The 21727-nt window shown below is 42.0% G+C and overlaps 3 protein-coding genes and 1 pseudogene across 5 annotated transcripts; 1 reads left to right on the forward strand and 3 right to left on the reverse strand.

The window, feature by feature from the left end:
• The first annotated feature begins 451 nt into the window (after positions 1-451).
• coa4 (cytochrome c oxidase assembly factor 4 homolog) lies at positions 452-2287 on the forward strand. 3 transcript variants are annotated; one of them, XM_014198324.3, is made up of 2 exons: positions 452-1014; positions 1375-2287. In XM_014198324.3, the coding sequence occupies exon 2, from the start codon at positions 1393-1395 to the stop codon at positions 1645-1647; it is 255 nt and encodes an 84-aa protein (XP_014053799.1). In that variant the 5' UTR covers positions 452-1014; positions 1375-1392; the 3' UTR covers positions 1648-2287.
• A 275-nt stretch (positions 2288-2562) lies between these two features.
• or42a4 (odorant receptor, family 42, subfamily A, member 4) lies at positions 2563-4003 on the reverse strand. Its single transcript, XM_014198331.3, has 3 exons — positions 3804-4003; positions 3376-3591; positions 2563-3169 (listed from the first exon to the last, which is right to left on the reverse strand). Exons 1-3 carry the CDS (start codon positions 4001-4003, stop codon positions 2563-2565), a joined length of 1023 nt encoding a protein of 340 aa, XP_014053806.1.
• Positions 4004-8919: 4916 nt separating this feature from the next.
• LOC106604006 (olfactory receptor 8B8) lies at positions 8920-12276 on the reverse strand. The gene is made up of 6 exons (XM_082973905.1): positions 12133-12276; positions 11166-11218; positions 10769-10990; positions 10180-10296; positions 9572-9769; positions 8920-9241 (listed from the first exon to the last, which is right to left on the reverse strand). The coding sequence occupies exons 1-6, from the start codon at positions 12274-12276 to the stop codon at positions 8986-8988; spliced, it is 990 nt and encodes a 329-aa protein (XP_082830031.1). The 3' UTR covers positions 8920-8985.
• On the reverse strand, positions 10432-10562 carry LOC123742619 (uncharacterized; annotated as a pseudogene).
• Positions 12277-21727: the final 9451 nt, after the last annotated feature.

Consider the following 21727-nt stretch of genomic DNA (forward strand, 5'->3'; position numbering starts at 1 on the left):
AGAGCTAATAATATTGTCAGTTCTTCCTGGCAGACAATCCTATATTTTTTTAAACAACACATTTATTTAGCTTCTTGCATGTAACAACATTATGTTTTTAAACTTGTGTTTCTGAGTACAGGGACTGGAACAGAATAATTCTTATTGAACTACTTTGCTTTACATTGTGTTAATGGATTTTAGTTGAGAAGAACATTTTAGATTGTACTTCACTGCCCTCAAGTGCTTATAGGCCTATATTTCACACTGTACTTGAGAAATACCTCAGAATATGACAAATGCATGTTTTTTTCACACTGGGAAATAAAATATATCATTTATATTTAGCAAAGTTAATTTATTTATTTCCACAAACGAAACACAGTGTAGGTCTAGTGAGCAGGAGGTAGGCCTACTACGCGGAACATAAATTATGCTCGTCCTAAGTAGGCCGTGCACATTTAAATGTAACCCCTTCCGTTCCATTCTGTAAAGACGTCCTCCATGTTATGAAATCCACGGGGGGGGGTAATGTGAAAGTATTCAACTCTAGGATATACATTCCAGCTACTGCTTTCAAGAGAGACGACGATTATAATATGTCTGAATGAATGATATCTGAACGTTTAACTTGATGCTAATATTGGCTGTTGCTTGTGATCTTTTTTTAAGCTAACATTAGATTTCCGATTTGTTTAGTGATTTGCTTCAATATACTTTCGTTACTCACCAAAGTATAGATGTGACTCGTGTGATGACGAACTTTTCTCTGGTTGTGTAAACTGTCCTGTCTTTCGTATTTTGGAGAAACGACGACTTTTGAGTATTTTTTTGACTACGAAATGCGTATTTAACAGAGGGGTACAGACCAAAAGCTAGCCATGACGTAACGTTACCCCAATCACAGACGCAAACTTCTTCAGCGCCTATTTTCACGATCTCTTCTGACCGGGGGTTTGGAAACATAAGGAACTTGTCTTTCATATCAGTGAGAAATAATACAAATCAATTACTACACGTCTTTACAGGCACAGGGTTAGTGTTCCCACACATAATTCCATGTTACAGCGCTTGTTTACCAGTGAAGCTGGGGGGGGGGGAATCAATTGTTAATTATCGTGATATTGTTTTTGATTATATATTGTATTGTTTTGGTAATATTGAAGTATTATTTTTGCGCTAGATCTGTCATGATGTGCTGGTGTGTTTTCACTACTGTCTATTGCGCAAATTCAGTTAGGTCCATCCCCTGTTCGTTCCATCTGATAAACACGTGTATGTGACAAATACGATTTGACTTTGGTTCCTAGTAAATACACCCCTGATCTCTTTCAAGACAGCCTTTGTCTCTAAATCCCTTTTCCCCTCTATGCTCTATCCCCTCCTCCCTCTCAGACAGAGCTGCCTTAGGTAATGGCCTCCCCTTCCCCCCACGACCGGAGTGGTCGCCCCAGCGAGGACCAGGACGAGGAGGACCCAGTAGAGCAGATGATCAGCAGGACAGGATGTGGGGAGCTGCACTACGCAGTCCAGGAGTGCATGGCCGAGCACCAGGACTGGAGGAAGTGCCAGAGCCAGGTCCAGACCTTCAAAGACTGCATGATGACCTTCCAGAAAAGCCGGAAGGAACAGCTGATGAAGCAGAGGCCGTCTACAGAATCGACTTAGAAGAGAGAGAGAGTGGTTTGGTGGTGTTTTCATTACGTATCTGGACTGATAACTGAGATATCAACGGTTTAGTTTTGCCACTGACATTATAATTGGTTATGCGTGTGTCTAAAACAGTCCTTCCCAAATGGTGGATCGCAACTGATCGTTTTTGGGCCACAGCCCAAGACTGGGTACATGCTGACTGGGTACATGCTGGATCACTGGTTTTGTGTAACTGGTGGGTCACAAGATTACACATAAAGCTATAGATGTGTCTCAACTCAACAAGTTGTTGGAAAAGACAACATTAAAACACCATACCATCACTCTGCTTGTCACAGTATTTGGTATGACAGCAGAACCTTCTCTCTCAGACTGTTTTCCCTCTCCTGATACATCAAGATTAATAACTGAGGAATCTCTTCTCTAAATCAGTCATGTGGTTTAGGGCTGTGTGTGTGTGTGTGTGTGTGTGTTGAAACGCTACAACATTCACATTTCATTCACAGCTTGTAATTCATTGGTTAAAGGGTGAATGGGTGTGTGCTTGCCCTAGAGAGAGAGAGAGTTCAGTTCCTGTAGTGGCAGAGTTAACGGGCACATTTAAATGTGCTTGTATTCATTTTGACATTATTAAACTATATATATATCACCATCATTGGTTTTCTTCGTTTTATTTTTTTAAACTTTTTTACTTGCATCACATTCAACCTTGTGTAGTTCAACACTGGGCCTTTTGTTTACAGTACCACATGTTAGACTTTAGCCACAAGGTGGTAGTATAACCCTTAGCCACAGGAGTATAACCCTAGTTTTCCTCTGAGTAAGTTGATGGAAACTCATCAATCACAGCCACATTAAAATGAGACTAGGATTGAAAGGAGGGGAAAAAATGTAAATGTAAATGAGATATATTTTCAGACTAGAAACTATTTACACACTTAAGTCATTTATTTGGTTTGTTTTGTGACAAGTCAACTTCTTATTCTGTGTTGAGTTCCCCTTGCTCCTTTTGTAAAGCTTTCTGACTGAGTCCACGACCTCCTCTGTCCTCAGTGAGTATATGATAGGGTTCAACATAGCAGGCATGGTCTGGGTCAATGAGTTGTTGATGATCCTGGCGTTAGGATGTATGTAGCTGACTACTGCAGCTATGTTATTACCCACCATGGGCAGATAGAAGATGGCCACCAGAATTAGGTGAGAGGTGCATGTTCTCATGGCTTTAACCCTCTCCGCCCCTGTGGCAATCCTGATCAACGCGATTGCAATGCAGACATACGTGAGGACTATCAGTATGATGGGGATACATAATACCACCAGGAAACATACCCAAGCCATGATGTTGTTGAGAGAGTTGTTGTTGCAGGACAGTGCATAGGTGGGTCCGTGGTCGCAGAAGAAGCTCTTTATCACCAGAGAGCCACAGAAGGAGAGGTGAGTTATGAGGCTAACAGTGAAAGATATCAAAGCCAGCGTGAACAGCCACAGTACTGCTATGATCACCACCATGGCCGTTTTGGTCACAATAACATGGTACCTGAGAGAAGAAAAATTAAATAATATATGTGATTTGGCAGAAGCTTTTAGCCGAAGCAACTTGTGACAGTGATGGGTGGCCCCAGCGGGAATCGAACTCACAACCCTGTCATTGCTAGCGCCAATGATAAAAATAATATTTAAGAAATAATTTTAAAAAATTAAGAAAGCTTTACATCTTTTTGAACATTTTACATTTATGCTTACCTGAGAGGAAAGACGATGGCAACGAACCTGTCGTAGGCCAGGGTGAGGAGAGAGAGAGACTGCATAGTCATAAAGACATAGACAAAGAACATGCTGCTGAGACAGGCCTCGTAGGAGATGTACTGCTTCTCAAACAGAAAGGTCTCTATGAGCTTAGGGATGAGAGCCGTGCTCCCACACAGGTCTGTCACAGCCAGGTTGAAGACTACGACGTACCTAGGTTAAAGAAGGGGGGGGGGGGTTAGGAAAATGTCATATTCATGTGCGATGCTCAAGCTTTCGAAAGTAAACAGATTGATGGGACCAACAGCGTTGCTAAGATAGCATCACTGGTCCCTTTGTTTAGAAAATCTACCACATTCATGCAAAGATGTATGTGATATTAGAATACTCTTGACCAAACCTTGTTGTTGGAGCTAACAACATACTTGGCCGTGTGGAGGTTCCTGGCCAGGTAGATAACTGCCATGATGAAGGAGTTAGCCAGGACTGTCACGGCATAGACCAGACACAAGAACACATAGTAGTATTTGATGTGAGGGATGTTCTCGAAACCATTAATGTAGAAATATGACGGACGGACGAATGTGGCATTGGAAGAGACGAGGGCTGACTGCTCGTGAGCCATGCTGCAGGAATCAGGATGGATGAATGGTTAAGATACACTCCTGGTCTGCTGTCTTAACTTGGTCTGTTTGCAGGAACATGCAGAGAGAACAATGAAAGAAGAATGTGCAGATGGTGTCGTAGTAAAATAACTCCCTATAACAAGATCCTGAGAGAGATGAACGAGTGTAAATAAAAGAATACAACAACTTAACAAGTTATGACTACAAAAGACAAGTAAATTAATAAACGCAAATTTATTTTAAGGCATTTTTCATTTTACAAAACGTAGCATAACACTTTTGATACAATAGTAAGCTTCAGCCAGCAAGATCTTGAATCAACAAGCCAAAAAAATCCCTTGTGATTCCTCTTCATACTGTGATGCTGCTGGCTGTGTCTGCTGCTGACACAACTGACAACACCGAGGAAGACAGTAGCATCATCTTCATCATCAACAAGTTACTTGTCATTATTCAAATAGTAAAATAAATGGAACCTAACTAATTATTCAAAGCATCATTTTCAAGATAAAGAAGTGGGAGAAGAAGCGTAAAACAAAATACATTAGACTAAATTCATGCATTTTATACACGGCTAGAATAAATACTCCCCAACGTCAGACATCAAACTAAATACCAGAATGTCAACATCTCCATCAACTACTAAAGCTACTGTTTATCATGTAAATGTAAAGTTGAACCCACCTCCTCAGGTGATATGCTGAACCTGACCGACCAGGTCTAGTGTGAGTACCTGGGCAGAGACAACAGGCTTATATACTGTATCATCTTTACCTGCTGGTCATTAGTAGAACACATAGAGTTACATCACTGGTTCCCAATCCTGGTCCTGGGGACCCAAAGGGATGCACATTTTAGTTACTGCACTAACACACCTGATTCAGCTAATCAACTCATCATCAAGCCTTTTGATTAGATGAATCAGGACAAAAACCTAAATGTTGTTGACCCTTTGGGAAGCACTGAAACACTGAATGACATGAATAATAATGTATAACTATAGAACCTAATAATAGGATCTCTATGGTGAAGTCATCATGGAGGGGTGGGTTAACATACAGCTGTCCATGTCCAGATTTAGGATCTTCATTTGTTCACCCTGTTGGAGGAGACCTTACCTGCAACGCAGGAAATGTAAAACTTGTAGTGTATTTGAGTTTTTAAAAAAAGGCTTCTAAAGTTTGACATTTTCAAATTCATATTTCATACTTGATTTTCCCTGAAAAAAATGTATCAACTGCATCAAAAAAAAATCCATTAGTTATATTATAATTCACAAAATGATTTTCCTGCTGTAGGAGACTAGCTCAAATTAGAATCCTACATCTGTAGTGGCATCTCTCCCCCACAGGGATGGAAACACCTGGGCCAAGACTCACCTTAGCCAAGGGTTCACTTGTGCCAAAGACTCACCTGGCCCAAAGACTCACCTGGACCAAAAACAAAACCTGGACCAAAGACTCACCTGAGTCAGAAACTCACCTGGGCCAAACACAAAACCTGGGCCAACCACTCACATGAATAACACGGGTAAGCCCTAGAACTGTAAGGAATGTGCTTAGAATGACGTCATTGTTCAGTTTATGGAATCATCAAGATAACTCATAGTAATAATAATGAAAGCAATCCAAAACACAGAGAACATAGGACACAGAGGACAAACAAAGCTATGTACAGGTGTCGTCAGATCAGGAGGATATGAGTACTGAATTAATAGAGCTCCTTTTCTGAACAACAGCCTTGAGCTGGTCCTTAAAGACATGCTCCGGAACTTTGGCGATTACTAAGTATTTTTTTAATCTCACATTTTGGGCTGGATGTGTCAATGTGTAGTTCATACATGCATAATATATGGGCAGAATTACTGTCTTACCTCAGTTAGCCACCCAGGCCCTAGTTTGAAAGCAAATGTTTTCTTGAAGCTGTGCTGTTCCATTTTGTCTATATTTCCCCCCACTTGGGCCAGCCCCCTAGCAATTGGAGTTCAACCAATGAGCTTCATCTACTCTCCATATGAGTGACAGCTTACAAAAGGTACATGATACACCCACAGCAGAGCAGAGAGAGAAAGACCAATGACGTGGTGCATATATCTGCACATATGTGACATAGTGCGCAATTTTAGGGGACCACTTTTGGCTCATGAGCACTACTTTCTGAACTACTGTATAAAAATTACACAAAAGTACCGGCAAAATCTCTTTAAAATGAGGACAGACATTTTGCACCATCGACAGTATTTGAAAGAGTTTTTAGTTTTTCCTGATTATTAGGTTTATTTCAGCAGGGACAATGTACAACAAAAACAGATGTGTTGTACCAGATTTAACTAGCAACTAATTTCTGTCTGTAGTCTGTTGAAGGGAGATGGACCAGAAGGAGAATATATTTTTGATTTTACAAGGCAAATCAGTTAAGAACAAATTCTTATTTTCAACAAAAGCCTACTGGGGAACAGTGGGTTAACTGCCTTGTTTAGAGGCAGAATGACCGATTTTTTTACCTTGTCAGCTCAGGGATTCGATCCAGCAACCTTTCGGTTACTAGTCCAACGCTCTAACCACTAGGCTACCTGCCACCCCCAACAACTAATAGAGTAGTTTATTGGTAGCATGTGGCTGTACGGACGTAAAGAATATGTTTAATGTTATTATAGTATGATACACTGCCAAACAACCACCCTGGGCCTCCATTCAGAGCCTGATATCTCTATAGGTTTTTTAGTTCTAGGCCTAGGGAGTTGTTACGGGCCACTGTGTTCCTGTTTCTGCTTGTTCTTTGGGGTCTAGGCCGGGTTACTGTAAAAGTAGTTTTTGACAACTGCTGATTATAAATAAATGGGTTTTATGAAGGATTTTTTTAACTATGACATTTTCTGTAAACGCTTAAAAGGGAGTAAGAAAATCATTCCAGTGCTAAAATTGACTAAAAACTTTTAAGTAGGATAATTTTTGTTAAAATTGTCAGTTAATTCCCGAAACAGAGATTTTAAAGATTTGTTTAACTGAGGTCGTGGCGATTTACATGAGGGTTGGGTTTAGATTACAATCATGCCCATTACCACAGGATTATAATGCCTAGGGAGAATTGTCATGCACGGAGAAACAGCTGCGCTGATTGCGCTCTATCCAATCATAGCAGGGAACCTTCAGACAGTGAGACGGACCTGCCCATCACACTGCGCCTCGGACTTGTTAACATAAGACAACATAACACCAATGTTATGATGAAAGAACACTTGGCCCCTAGGCCGTACATGGAGTGGCCACTTGCCGATGTGTTTGTTAGGGATCACTCCAGTCTGCATGTTTTGGGTCAAAATGAGACTTGAGACGATGGGTCTTTGTTCCTGCTGCTACACTGTTTAGTAACATTAGTCCCCATGAAACACTGACAGACTCTGGTAATAGATAGTGAGAAAGTTGTAAAAACAAAACGCTACCAAAGCACCAGTGATTTGATAAGCCAATTTAGCTAACGTGGCTTGCCGGCTCAATGTGCACGCTAGCTACTAGTACTAGCTAGCATTATTGACAAACACAGAGATGGAACTTAGCTAGCTAGTGTGTAGCAGCTTGTGATTTATTTACGATAGTTTGACAGCTTTGTTGATGATGTAGATGTAAAATTAAGAGCGACAAAGACCTCCTTGGCAAACCACTTCCTCAATATTTAATTAATTGAAAATAAATTAAAGATTGAAGAGAGTGACTATGTTGTTGCTACCGTTCTTAAGGAGCAGCAGAAAAACATATGTAGAATCGATGAGTTCAGCAGCTCTTAAACACATCGTGTAAATATTGTACTTTATTTGTTTGTTCGTACCACTTCGCTTCATTGAGTGAAGCAACAATACAATCATTCACTATGCCAGATACACTGTAGTTACACGTAGTTTTCTTCCAATCAAAAAACAAAACATATAGAGGTAGCAACCGAGATAGCGAAAGAGACATATATAAATAAACAAGACACTTCAAGTACTTCTAAATATAAGTATATCTAAATATACATTAAATACATTAAATCATGATATCACGCTGATATTTGTTATTTTTTGGAATGTCTATAAAGGCTCGTAGACATAATATACAGTGCCTTCAGATAGTGTTCACACCTCTTGAATTAGTCCACATTTTGTTGTGTTAAAGCCTGAATTTAAAATGGATTACATTCAGATTTTGTGTCACTGGCCTTCACACACAAGACCCCATAATGTCAAATTGGAATGATAGTAATACCAAATCTCTGTACCCACGCTGTAAGGTCCCTCAGTCGAGCAGTGCATTTCAAACACAGATTCAACCACTAAGGCCAAGGAGGTTTTCCAATGCCTCGCAAAAAGGCCACCTATTAGTTGATGGGTAAAATATATATATATATTTTTTTAAAAGCAGACATTGAATATCCCTTTGAGCATAGTGAAGTAATTAATTTCACTTTGGATGGTGTATCAATACACCCAGTCACTACAAAGATACAGGTGTCCTTCCTAACTCAGTTGCTGGAGAGGAAGGAAACCGCTCAGGAATTTCACCATTAAACCAATGGTGACTTTAAAACAGTTGCAGATTTTAATGGCTGTAATAGGAGAAAACGGAGGATGGCTCAACACCTGTCTAATTACTCCGCAATACTAATCTAAATGACAGTGAAAAGAAGGAAGCCTGTACAGAATACAAATATACCCAAACATACATCCTGTTTTCAATAAGGCACTAAAGTAAAACTATCGGATTTCCAACAGACACTGGGAGACAAATTCACCTTTCAATAGGACAAAACCCTAAAGCATAAGATCAAATATACACTGGCGTTGCTCACCAAGATGACATTGAATGTTCCTGAGTGGCTTAGTTACAGTTTTGACTTAAATCGGCTTGAAAATCTATGGCAAGACTTGAAAAATGGCTGTTTAGGAATGAATACTTTCTGAAGGCACTGTAAATATATACATTTTAAGAGAAATAATTAAAGTACTTCATGTTGGTTTGACCCGCGACACAGCTCTCACGGTCCCTCTTCTGAGCAGCTTCTTAACCGATACCTTAAACTCCTCCGTCTTCAGAACATATATGATGGGGTTGAGCATTGGTGGCAGTATCGAGGTCAGGGAGAGGTTGATGATCCGGGCGTTGGTTGGTATGAGGGATTGGAGGACGTATGTTAAAATAACAGGCAGGTAGAATATGGACACCAGTATTAGGTGTGAGGTACATGTCTTTATGGCTCTGAGTCTGGGGGAGAGAGAGAGAGAGAGAGAGAGAGAGAGAGAGAGAGAGAGAGAGAGAGAGAGAGAGAGAGAGAGAGAGAGAGAGAGAGAGAGGAGAGAGAGAGAGAGAGAGAGAGAGAGAGAGAACATGTGTCAGTACAGTATGTGATTATCTATCCAGTTGAACTGCATTGTCAATATTTCCCAGCATGTATCATTCTTGTAACAAGTCCATCACTCTAAAAACATATTTCTGAGGCCTCACACCAATCAGCATATGGGCCGTTCTGGCTTTGGACAAGTCTACTTACTGACTTGACTTGACTTACTTATTCCAGTCAGTATTACTTCTCACCTGTCCTGGGGCAGTGTGATGGTGAACAGGGCGTGTGTTATACAGATGTAAGAGGATATGATGAAGACCATGGGGAGATAGAGAACTATACAGGGGTTGAGATACGCCATCATCTGATTAGGGACCACATTAGAACAGGGGGCCGCCAGACGGAACAGGGGACCGTGGTCACAGAGGTAGCTGTCGATCACCAGAGACCTACAATACAATAAATTATACAACATTTTATTATTACCCAGATATTAGAGCGAACAACAGAAATATATCTTCTGTTCATTTTTTTCTCCATCGCCTGGCCAGGGCTTCGAACCCGTAATGTTTTCGGCTACAGGTTCACCGCCTTATCTGTTGGAATTAGTATCTCATTCAAGAGGAACTGAGTTCATGACAACATTGAGCCATCAACTTTTACAACAACCTGACTGATGACAACGACAACATAACATTCTGTTTGTTTATCTCCTTTTTTTAAATTGGTTTACTGTAAAAGTAAAATTTGAAATGCACTTAAACCAATAGTTTGATGTGATTTTACAGATAAAGATATAATTCACAGAAGCTATGCTTTTGTAGTGGAGTCGTTGCACTACAACACAATACATACTAACCTACAGAAAGAGAGCCGGGTGATGAGACACACAGAGATCAACAGCATCAACACAGCAAACGTCCAGGCGGCGCCCGTCAGCTGGAGCATGGACTTGTGAGTGACCATCATGTGGTACCTGGAAAGAACATTACAATGGAACTGTGTGAGTTGATGACACAAGCCCCTCTGGTCATTTAATAGGATCTCTGTGGGGAAAAAGCTGTTCAACTTTATCTTGTTATTGTCGTCAATGGTTGATTATTATTATTTTATAATTATTCAGTCGGGATTCCCACATTTTGGGGAACTTGCAGGGGTCAGCACGACCAGAGTGCATTTGCCGAGCCTCACCCTGGGTAAACCTCCTTTGTGATCAAGGTGTCTCCCCTGCCAGGTAACTATATCCTTATATATGATTTTAGCTGCAGTGCAACCATGTTAAATCGTAATTTTTTATATAATACATTTAATAAATACATTTGAATAAATTGTCAAATAAATCAAATTATTCAATTAAAAAAAAAAAATTTATCCCAGAAGGGTCAAATAACATAATCTTTCTGAATGTTATTTTAATTTAGTTAATCATTTGATGTATTATCTGAGACCTGAGCGGGCAGCAGATGGCCACCAGTCTGTCATAGGAGAGGATGGTGAGGTTGAAGGACTGCATGGTGATGAAGAGGAAGACGAAGAAGAGGCTAGTGAGACACTGGTCGTAGGAGATGAGCTGTCTGCTGAACAGGAACATGTCCAGCAGCTTGGGAACCAGGGCCGTGCTTTCACACACGTCTGTGAAGGCCAGGTTGAACACAGCAATGTACTTGGGGCTGTAAGGTTAGAACATAAATATATTTTAAGTCATGTAACGGAGATCGGGGAGCAGGGCAGGCTCCCACACGTGTCTGTGAAGTCCAGGGGAACTGGGACTTCAAAACGATAGAATGTCCAACAAAGGAAGTTTTACACTGTATTGTGTTAATGAGATTAAAGAGGGCAGATTACCTGTGGAGACTGCGGTCCAAGTAGATACCAGTCATGACGAAGGTGTTGGCCACCTAGACCCAACGCACATACACACACACACACACACACACACACACACACACACACACACACACACACACACACACACACACACGCACACACACACACACACACACACACAGAGAGAGAGAGAGAGCAGAAATGACCCAACATGGATATACAGGTACATTCATCAGGCTATTGACTATGGGTGGTGCTCTATGTCACCACATAGTTCAGTATTAGGTTTTGTGTTCTATAGGAAAGTGAACAACTTTATAGTTTATCACCTGGACCAACTGGCTGACGCTAACCGCATGTAACACCCTGGACCAGAGCTAGTTTGCAACACCCCGGACCAGAGCTAGGTAGTAAGCCCCATGGACCAGAGCTAGTTAGTAACACCCTGGACCAGAGCTAGTTAGTAACTCCTCGGACCAGAGCTAGATAGTAACACCCGGGACCAGAGCTAGTTAGTAACACACTGGACCAGAGCTAGTTGTAACACCTCGGACCATAACTCGTTAGTAACACCCTGGACCAGAGCTAGTTAGTAACACCCTGGACCAGAGCTAGTTAGTAACTCCTCGGACCAGAGCTAGATAGTAACACCCGGGACCAGAGCTAGTTAGTAACACACTGGACCAGAGCTAGTTGTAACACCTCGGACCATAACTCGTTAGTAACACCCTGGACCAGAGCTAGTTAGTAACACCCTGGACCAGAGCTAGTTAGTAACACCCTGGACCAGAGCTAGTTAGTAACACCTCGGACCAGAGCTAGATAGTAACACCCGGGACCAGAGCTAGTTAGTAACACACTGGACCAGAGCTAGTTGTAACACCTCGGACCATAACTCGTTAGTAACACCCTGGACCTGAGCTAGTTAGTAACACCCTGGACCAGAGCTAGTTAGTAACACCTTGGACCAGAGCTACGGCCTTACCAGAGAGATGATGTAAACAAAGCAGAGGAAGAAGTAGTAGTACTTCATGTAGGGGATGTCTATGAAACCACTGATGAAGAAGTAAGGGGGTCGGATGATGGTGTTGATGTCTGTCTGGTTAGGGTCAGAGGTCAGGAAACTCATCCTGACTGGAGGTGTTAAAGTCTCCCTCTGGCTGGTGATAATCTGTGGGAATACATAACCATGAATACATTATTACAAATAAAGATATATTCAAAACTGTACATTAATTCACCTGTTGACAAAAATACAATTGAAGCATCGTTAGTGCAAAAGGAATGGTCCAAGCTCATCAAAAAGGTTCATTACAAATAATTTACAAAAATGTATAAATTAATATTATATTTCAATTGTTTTTATGTATTCAATGTTACCGCATTCGATACCAGTTGCTCAAAAAGAGTTAAACCACTCACTTCAGACGTCAAACTAAATACCAGAATGTCAACATCTCCATCAACTACTAAAGCCACTTTTTATCATGTAAATGTAAAGTTGAACCCACCTCCTCAGGTGATATGCTGAACCTGACAGCCCAGGTCTAGTGTGAGTACCTGGGCAGAGACAACAGGCTTATATACTGTCTCATCTTTACCTGCTGGTCATTAGTAGAACACATAGAGTTACATCACTGGTTCCCAATCCTGGTCCTGGGGACCCAAAGGGATGCACATTTTAGTTACTGCACTAACACACCTGATTCAGCTAATCAACTCATCATCAAGCCTTTGATTAGATGAATCAGGACAAAAACCTAAATGTTGTTGACCCTTTGGGAAGCACTGAAACAGCTAACGACACGTATAATAATGTATAATGTTCGGTCTACAATAGGCTACATTATGTTAGTTTTACAATAGCCTACATTATATTAGTTAACGACACGAATAATAACGTATAACTATAGAATCGAATAATAGGATCTCTATGGTGAAGTCATTATGGAGGGGTGGGTTAACATACAGCTGTCCATGTCCAGATTTAGGATCTTCATTTGATCAAATCATCCGTCTAATAATTCACATTTCCTTCTGCTGGAGGATTATTTCCCTGTTGTAGGAGACTGGATTAAATTAATATCCTACATCTGTAGTAGCATTTCACCCCCCACAGGGATGGACACACCTGGGACAAACACCCACCTGGCAGCCCACCGGGCACACCACCGGGCCCCACCGGGCCACCGCTGGGTCAAACACTCACCTGGGCGGCCCGGTCAAACACTCACCTGGGTCAAACACTCACCTGGGACAAAGAGTCACCTGAGTCAAACACTCACCTGGGTCAAACACTCACCTGGGACAAAGAGTCACCTGGGTCAAACACTCACCTGGGTCAAACACTCACCTGGGTCAAACACTCACCTGGGACAAAGACTCAGCTGAGTCAAACACTCACCTAGAAGTGACAAAAGCATGGCAAAAAAAATTTGCAGCATTTTTGGAAAGAAAGTTTCAGATTTTTGCAATGTTACATTGAGGGAAAAAAGCTGTCCTTGAAACAGTCTTGATATGTTCGTCTAAAGAGAGATCAGGGTCCAGAGTAACGCAGAGTGTCACGTCCTGACCATAGTAAGCTGTTATTTTCTATGGTAGAATAGGTCATGTTGTTATGTTCTAGTTTTGTATTTCTATGTTGGGTTGTTCTAGTATTGTATTTCTATGTTGGGCTGTGTTTGGGATAATCTCCAATTAGAGGCAGCTGGTCATCGTTGTCTCTAATTGAAGGTCATATTTAAGTTGGTGTTTGTCCCACCTGGGTTTGTGGGAGATTAATTTTGAGTTGTGTATGTTTCACCTCTGCGTCACGGTTTGTTGTTTTTTGTCATTCAGTTTATTTATGTATTGCATAGTTTCCCAATATAAATAAAATGTGGAACAACACACACGCTGCACTTTGGTCCGCTCATTCCTACGACAACCGTGACAGAATCTCCCACCACCAAAGGACCAAGCAGCGTGGTCAGGAGGACTGGATTAAGCAGCGTGCCCGGGAGGAGATGGCATCCTGGCCGCTGGAGGAGTTGGAGGAAAGGATAGACTGGACTTGGGAGCAGGTGTTGGAGAGATACAACAGCCTGCCCGGGAAGCAGGTGGAGGCAGCGAGGGAGTCACGGCAACGACAGAAGCCCGAGAGGCAGCCCCCCCCCAAAAATTGCGGGGGGCACACGGGGAGATTGGCAGAGTCAGGGTGGAGACCTGAGCAAACTCCCCGTGTTTACAGTGGGGAGCGAGTGACGAAGCAAGCACCGTGTTATGCGCTGCGCAATGTGACGCCACTGCGTGTTCACAGCCCAATTTGTCCTGTGCCAGCTCCGCGCATTTGCCGGGCGAAAGTAAGCATCCAGCCAGGACGGGTTGTGCCAGCTATATGCTCGAGACCTCCGGTGATCCTCCACGGCCCAGTATATCCTGTACCTGTCCCACGTACCCGGCCTCCAGTGAGTCTATCCAGCCTGGTACGCCCTCGCACTTGCCCTGAGGTGTGTGTTACCAGTCTGGCGCCACCTGTGCCAGCCCCACGCATCAGGCCTCCAGTGGTCATTACCAGTGCGGAGCTTCCGGCGACAGTTCCCAGTCTGGAACCTCCTGAGACGGCCTGCAGCCTGGAACCTCCTGAGATGGCCTGCAGCCCGGAACCTCTTGAGACGGCCTGCAGCCCGGAACCTCCTGAGACGGCCTGCAGCCCCGAGTCTTCAGCGGCGGCCTACAGCCCAGAACCTCCAGCGGCGGCCTGCAGCACAGAGCCGCCAGCGATGATCTACAGTCCGGTTCCTCCTCCGATGATCCACGGTCCGGTGGCACAGAAGCGGAGGGATCAGCGGGCGGAGCGGGGGTTACATCCCGAACCAGAGCCGCCTCCTCTGTTGGAGGATCCGCTGGATGATAAGGTTCTGTGTACTGCACCAGAGCCGCCATAGACACTTGTCACCCTCCCTTTTTGTTGTTTTTTGTTTGTTGTTGTTTAGTTGCATTCGGAGTCTGCACCTTTGGGGGGTGGGGGGGGGGATACTGTCACGTCCTGACCATAGTAAGCTGTTATTTTCTATGGTAGAGTAGGTCAGGGCATGACAGGGGGTTTTCTAGTTTAGTTTTTCTATGTTCTTATGTTCTAGTTTTGTATTTCTATGTTGGTTGTTCTAGTATTGTATTTCTATGTTGGGCTGTGTTTGGGATGATCTCCAATTAGAGGCAGCTGGTCATCGTTGTCTCTTAATTGGAGGTCATATTTAAGTTGGTGTTTGTCCCACCTGGGTTTGTGGGAGATTAATTTTGAGTTGGGTATGTTTCACCTCTGCGTCACGGTTTGTTGTTTTTTGTCATTCAGTTTATTTATGTATTGCATAGTTTCCCAGTATAAATAAAATCTGGAACGACACACATGCTGCACTTTGGTCCGCTCCTCCTTTTGACAACCGTGACACAGAGGTCCTTCAGTTTTATTTGAGACGACTGTACAACCATCAAGATTAATTGTCAGATTCAACAGAAGATCTCTTTGTTTCTTGGGACCTAGAACTAGCATCTCTGTTTTGTCCGAGTTTAAAGGTAGAACATTTGCAGCCATCCACTTCCTTATGTCTTAAACACAGGCTTCCGGGTAGGGCAATTTTGGGGCTTCACTGTGTTTCATTGAAATGTACAGCTGTGTGTCATCTGCATAGCAGTGAAAGTTAACATTATGTTTCCGAATGACATCACCAAAAGGTAAAATATATAGTGAAAACAATAGTGGTCCTAAAACGGAAACTTGAGGAACACCGAAATTTACAGTTGATTTGTCAGAGGACAAACCATCCACAGAGACAAAATGATATCTCTCTGACAGATAACCTGTTATGGCTAGGGGGCAGTATTTTCACGGCTGGATAAAAAACGTACCCGATTTAATCTGGTTACTACTCCTGCCCAGTAACGAGAATATGCACATAATTATTGGCTTTGGATAGAAAACACCCTAAAGTTTCTAAAACTGTTTGAATGGTGTCTGTGAGTATAACAGAACTCATATGGCAGGCAAAAACCTGAGAAGATTTCAGGCAGGAAGTGGCCTGTCTGACAAGGTGTCGTTCTTCTTGTCTCTGTTTATTGAAGAGTGAGGATCTTAGCTGTCCCGTGACACTTCCTACGGCTGCCATAGGCTCTCAGAAGGCGACAAAACGCTGAATCGTGGCTTTGCAGGCTCTGGCTGAAACAAAGTAGCACGTTTGGGTAGTGGCTGGGTACAGTACTGTGAGACTCAGGCTCGTGCCCGCGTCGACCGAAAGCTTTGTTTTCTTTCCTCTGTTTAGCTAAATGGACATTCCCGGTCGGAATATTATCGCTTTTTTATGAGAAAAATGGCATAAAAATGGATTTTAAACAGCGGTTGACATGCTTCGAAGTACGGTAATGGAATATTTAGATTTTTTTTGTCACGAATTGCGCCATGCGCGCGACCCTGATTTACCATTTCGGGATTGTGTCTGGGACGCACGAACAAAACGCCGCTATTCGGACATAACGATGGATTATTTTGGACCAAACCAACATTTGTTATTGAAGTAGCAGTCCTGGGAGTGCATTCTGACGAAGACAACAAAAGGTAATCAAACTTTTATAATAGTAAATCTGATATTGGTGAGTGCTAAACTTGCCGGGTGTCTAAATAGCTAGCCCGTGATGGCTGGGCTATGTACTTAGAATATTGCAAAATGTGCTTTCACCAAAAAGCTATTTTAAAATCGGACATATCGAGTGCATAGAGGAGTTCTGTATCTATAATTCTTAAAATAATTGTCATGCTTTTTGTAAACGTTTATCGTGAGAAATTTAGTAAATTGTTAGCAAATTCCCCGGAAGTTTGCGGGGGGTATGCTAGTTCTGAACGTCACATGCTAATGTAAAAAGCTGTTTTTTGATATAAATATGAACTTGATTGAACAAAACATGCATGTATTGTATAACATAATGTCCTAGGTGTGTCATCTGATGAAGATCATCAAAGGTTAGTGCTGCATTTAGCTGTCTTCTGGGTTTTTGTGACATTATATGCTAGCTTGAAAAATGGGTGTCTGATTATTTCTGGCTTGGTACTCTGCTGACATAATCTAATGTTTTGCTTTCGATGTAAAGCCTTTTTGAAATCGGACAGTGTGGTTAGATAAAGGAGAGTCTTGTCTTTAAAATGCTGTGAAATAGTCATATGTTTGAAAAATTGAAGTTTTTGTATTTTTGAGGAATTTGTCATTCACGCCACGCCTATCATTGGATATTGGAGCAGGTGTTCTGCTAGCGGAACGTCTAGATGTAAGAGGATAAGATCTAAAGCGGGCCAGAATTTGTCGTTGTAGACCGATTTGGGTTTCCAATCTCTCCAAAGAATGTGGTGATCGATGGTATCAAAAGCAGCACTAAGGTCTTGGAGCACGAGGACAGATGCAGAGCCTCGGTCTGACGCCATTAAAAGGTCATTTACCAGCTTCACAAGTGCAGTCTCAGTGCAATGATGGGGTCTAAAACCAGACTGAAGCGTTTTGTATACATTGTTTGTCTTCAAGAAGGCAGTGAGTTGCTGCGCAACAGCTTTTCTACATTTTTGAGAGGAATGGGAGATTCGATATAGACCGATAGTTTTTTATATTTTCTGGGTCAAGGTTTGGTTTTTTCAAGAGAGGCTTTATTATTGAAGCAGCTCTTTCAGTAGTTTAGTTGGAATAGGGTCCAGTATGCAGCTTGAAGGTTTAAAGGCCATGATTATTTTCATCAATGTGTCAAGAGATATAGTACTAAAAATCTTGAGTGTCTCCCTTGATCCTAGGTCCTGGCAGAGTTGTGCAGACTCAGGACAACGGAGCTTTGGAGGAATACACAGATTTAAAGAGGAGTCCGTAATTTGCTCATGAATTTATCACTGCTGAAGTGAAAGCCATCCTCTCTTGGGGAATGCTGCTTTTTAGTTTGCTTTGCGACAGTATCAAAAATACATTTTGGATTGTTCTTATTTTCCTCAATTAAGTTGGAAAAATAGGATGATCGAGCAGCAGTAAAGGCTCTTCGATACTGCAAGGTACTGTCTTTCCAAGCTAGTCGGAAGACTTCCAGTTTGGGGTGGCGATAGGAATTCAGGGAAGTCAGTGAGGAATGCTGTATATGGCCCAGGAGGCCTGTAAACAGTAGCTATAAAAGTGATTGAATAGGCTGCACAGATTTCATGACTTGAAGCTCAAAAGACGGAAACACAGTTGTTTTTTTTTTTGTAAATTGAAATTTGCTATCGTAAATGTTAGCAACACCTCCACCTTTGCGGGATGCGCAGGGGATATGGTCACTAGTGTAACCAGGAGGCGAGGCCTCATTTAACACAGTAAATTCATCAGGCTTAAGCCATGTTTCAGTCAGGCCAATCACATCAAGATTGTGATCAGTGATTAGTTCATTGACTATAACTGCTATGGAAGTGAAGGATCTAACATTAAGTAGCCCCATTTTGAGATGTGAGGCATCACAATCTCTTTCAATAATGGCAGGAATGGAGGAGGTCTTTATTCCAGTGAGATTGGTAAGGCGAACACCGCCATGTTTAGTTTTGCCCGACCTAGGTCGAGGCACAGACACGGTCTTAATGGGGATAGCTGAGCTGACTACACTGACTGTGCTAGTGGCAGACTCATCTAAGCTGGCAGGCTGGCTATCTCATTGTGGAGCTAGGGGAGTTAGAACCCTGTCTATGTTCGTAGATAAGGTGAGAGCACCCCTCCAGCTAGGATGGAGTCCGTCACTCCTCAACAGGCCAGACTTGGTCCTGTTTGTGGGTGAGTCCCAGAGAGAGGGCCAATTATCTACAAATTCTATCTTTTGGGAGGGTCAGAAAACAGTTTTCAACCAGTGATTGAGTTGTGAGACTCTGCTGTAGAGCTCATCACTCCCCCTAACTGGGAGGGGGCCAGAGACAATTACTTGATGCCGACACATATTTCTAGCTGATTTACACACTGAAGCTATGTTGCGCTTGGTGACCTCTGACTGTTTCATCCTAACATCGTTGGTGCCGACGTGGAGAACAATATCCCTATACTCTCTAATCTTGCCTGTTTTAGCCTTAGCCAGCACCGTCTTCATATTAGCCTTAATAAATCCTGTTCAGGATAGGGCGCAGTATTTTCACGTTCAGATGTAAAGCGTGCCCAGAGTAATCTGCCTGCTACTCGGGCCCAGAGTCAAATATGTGCATATTATTAGTAGATGTGGATAGAAAACACTCTGAAGTTTCTAAAACTGTTTGAATGATGCCTGTGAGTATAACAGAACTCATATGGAAGGCAAAAACCTGAGAAAAATCCAACCAGGAAGTGGGAAATCTGATGGTTGTACTTTTTCCTTGTAATCCCTATTCAAACTACTGTGTCTGTGGGGTCATATTGCACTTCCTAAGGCTTCCACTAGATGTCAACAGTCTTTCGAACCTTGTATTCCGACGAAGGTCAGCAAAGGTAAGTGAAGATTTGTAATACCTTTTCTGAGTTTAGTTGACTCCAGAACTTGGCGGGTAACTGTATAGCTTGCTTTGATGGCTGAGCTCTGTACTCAGAATATTGAAAAATTTGCTTTTGCCGTAAAGCTCTTTTGAAATCTGACACAGCGGTTGCATTAAGGAGAAGTGTATCTATAATTCTTTCAATAACTGTGGTAAAGTTTATCAACGTTTATGATGAGTATTTTTGTAAATTGATGTGCTCATTCACTGGAAGTTTTGGGAGGCAATACATTTTCTGAACAAAGACAAGACTCTCGTTACTCTAACCACATTGTCCGATTTCAAAAAGGCTTTACAGCGAAAGCAAAACATTAGATTAAGTCAGGAGAGTACCCTGCCAAAAATAAATCACACAGCCATTTTCAAAGCAAGCATATATGTCACAAAAACCAAAACCACAGCTAAATGCAGCACTAACCTTTGATGATCTTCATCAGATGACACTCCTAGGACATTATGTTATACAATACATGCATGTTTTGTTCAATCAAGTCCATATTTATATCAAAAAACAGCTTTTTACATAAGCATGTGATGTTCAGAACTAGCATACCCACCGCAAACTTCCGGTGAATTTACTAAATTACTCACGATAAACGTTTACAAAAAACATAATTATTTTAAGAATTATAGATACAGAACTCCTTTATGCAATCGCGGTGTCAGATTTTAAAATAGCTTTTCGGTGAAATCACATTTTGCAATATTCTGAGTAGATAGCTCGGCCATCACAGGCTGGCTAATTTGACACCCACCAAGTTTGGTGGTCACCAAACTCAGATTTACTATAAGAAAAATTGGATTACCTTTGCTTTTCCTCGTCAGAATGCACTCCCAGGACTTCTACTTCAACAACAAATGTTGTTTTGGTTTGAAATAATCCATAGTTATATCCAAATAGCTCCGTTTCAAAATATTCCATTACCGTACTTCGAAATATGTCAAACGCTGTTTAAAATCAATTTTTATGCTATTTTTCTGGTAAAATAGCGATAATATTCCAACCGGGCGACGTTATATTCATTCATAGACTGAAAGAAAAACATGGAGTCGTCTCGTGCACGCGCACTCCATTGTCATTGTTCCCTACCTGACCACTCACAAAAACTCCTGCTTTTTATCGCCCAGAGACAGCAGAGACGTCATTCCGCTTTCTGTCGCCTTCTGAGAGCCAATGGAAGCCTCAGAAAATGTCACGTTACAGCAGAGATGCTGTATTTTTGATAGAGATGCCCTAGAAGGAGAACAAATTCTCAGACAGGGCACTTCCTGTATGGAATCTTCTCAGGTTTTGGCCTGCCATATGAGTTCTGTTATACTCACAGACACCATTCAAAGAGTTTTAGAAACTTTAGAGTGTTTTCCATCCAAATCCACTAATTATATGCATATTCTAGTTTCTGGGCAGGAGTAGTAACCAGATTAAATCGGGTACGTTTTTTATCCGGCCGTGAAAATACTGCCCCCTAGCCCCAACAGGTTAAGTCAATTTAAAACTTCTATGTGTATCATTACCCGATGTATTTCCTTCTCACAATATAGAATTTTGTTTTTAGAATGATCATTCGTATGGACCCTGACACACTGTTTATATCTCACGCATAGACGAACCTGTCTTTCCCATTTGATTGAACAATATGTTCACCTCACACACGACCAATCATCCCAGCATAATCATTCTATCTCTCTCTAAACTTTTTCTATAGAATTGTTTGATCGGACGTTAGGTCGCATAGGTATGCAATTATAAGCTACTTTCCAGGGGTCGTAAAGCTGTAGTTAATGGCCTATTTATCTATTGCTCCCTTGTAACCATAATATCTCTTATCTCACTCCGCCATATTAGGTTTCCCTTCTCCCATGGATATCAGACCTAAATGGACTCCCCCTTAAAGATCTGACTATCCCCTTATAGTCTGTTGACCCTTTTTTACGTTATCAGGTCTCACCATAAGCATCGGCCATCTCTGCTGTAACGTGACATTTTCTAAGGCTTCCATTGGCTCTCAGAAGGTGCCAGAAAGTGGAATGACGAGAATCAAATTTCTGTGTGATACTG

Source organism: Salmo salar, chromosome 04, assembly GCF_965601325.2.
Source record: "Salmo salar chromosome 04, fSalSal1, whole genome shotgun sequence".
NCBI classification, from domain to species: domain Eukaryota; kingdom Metazoa; phylum Chordata; class Actinopteri; order Salmoniformes; family Salmonidae; genus Salmo; species Salmo salar.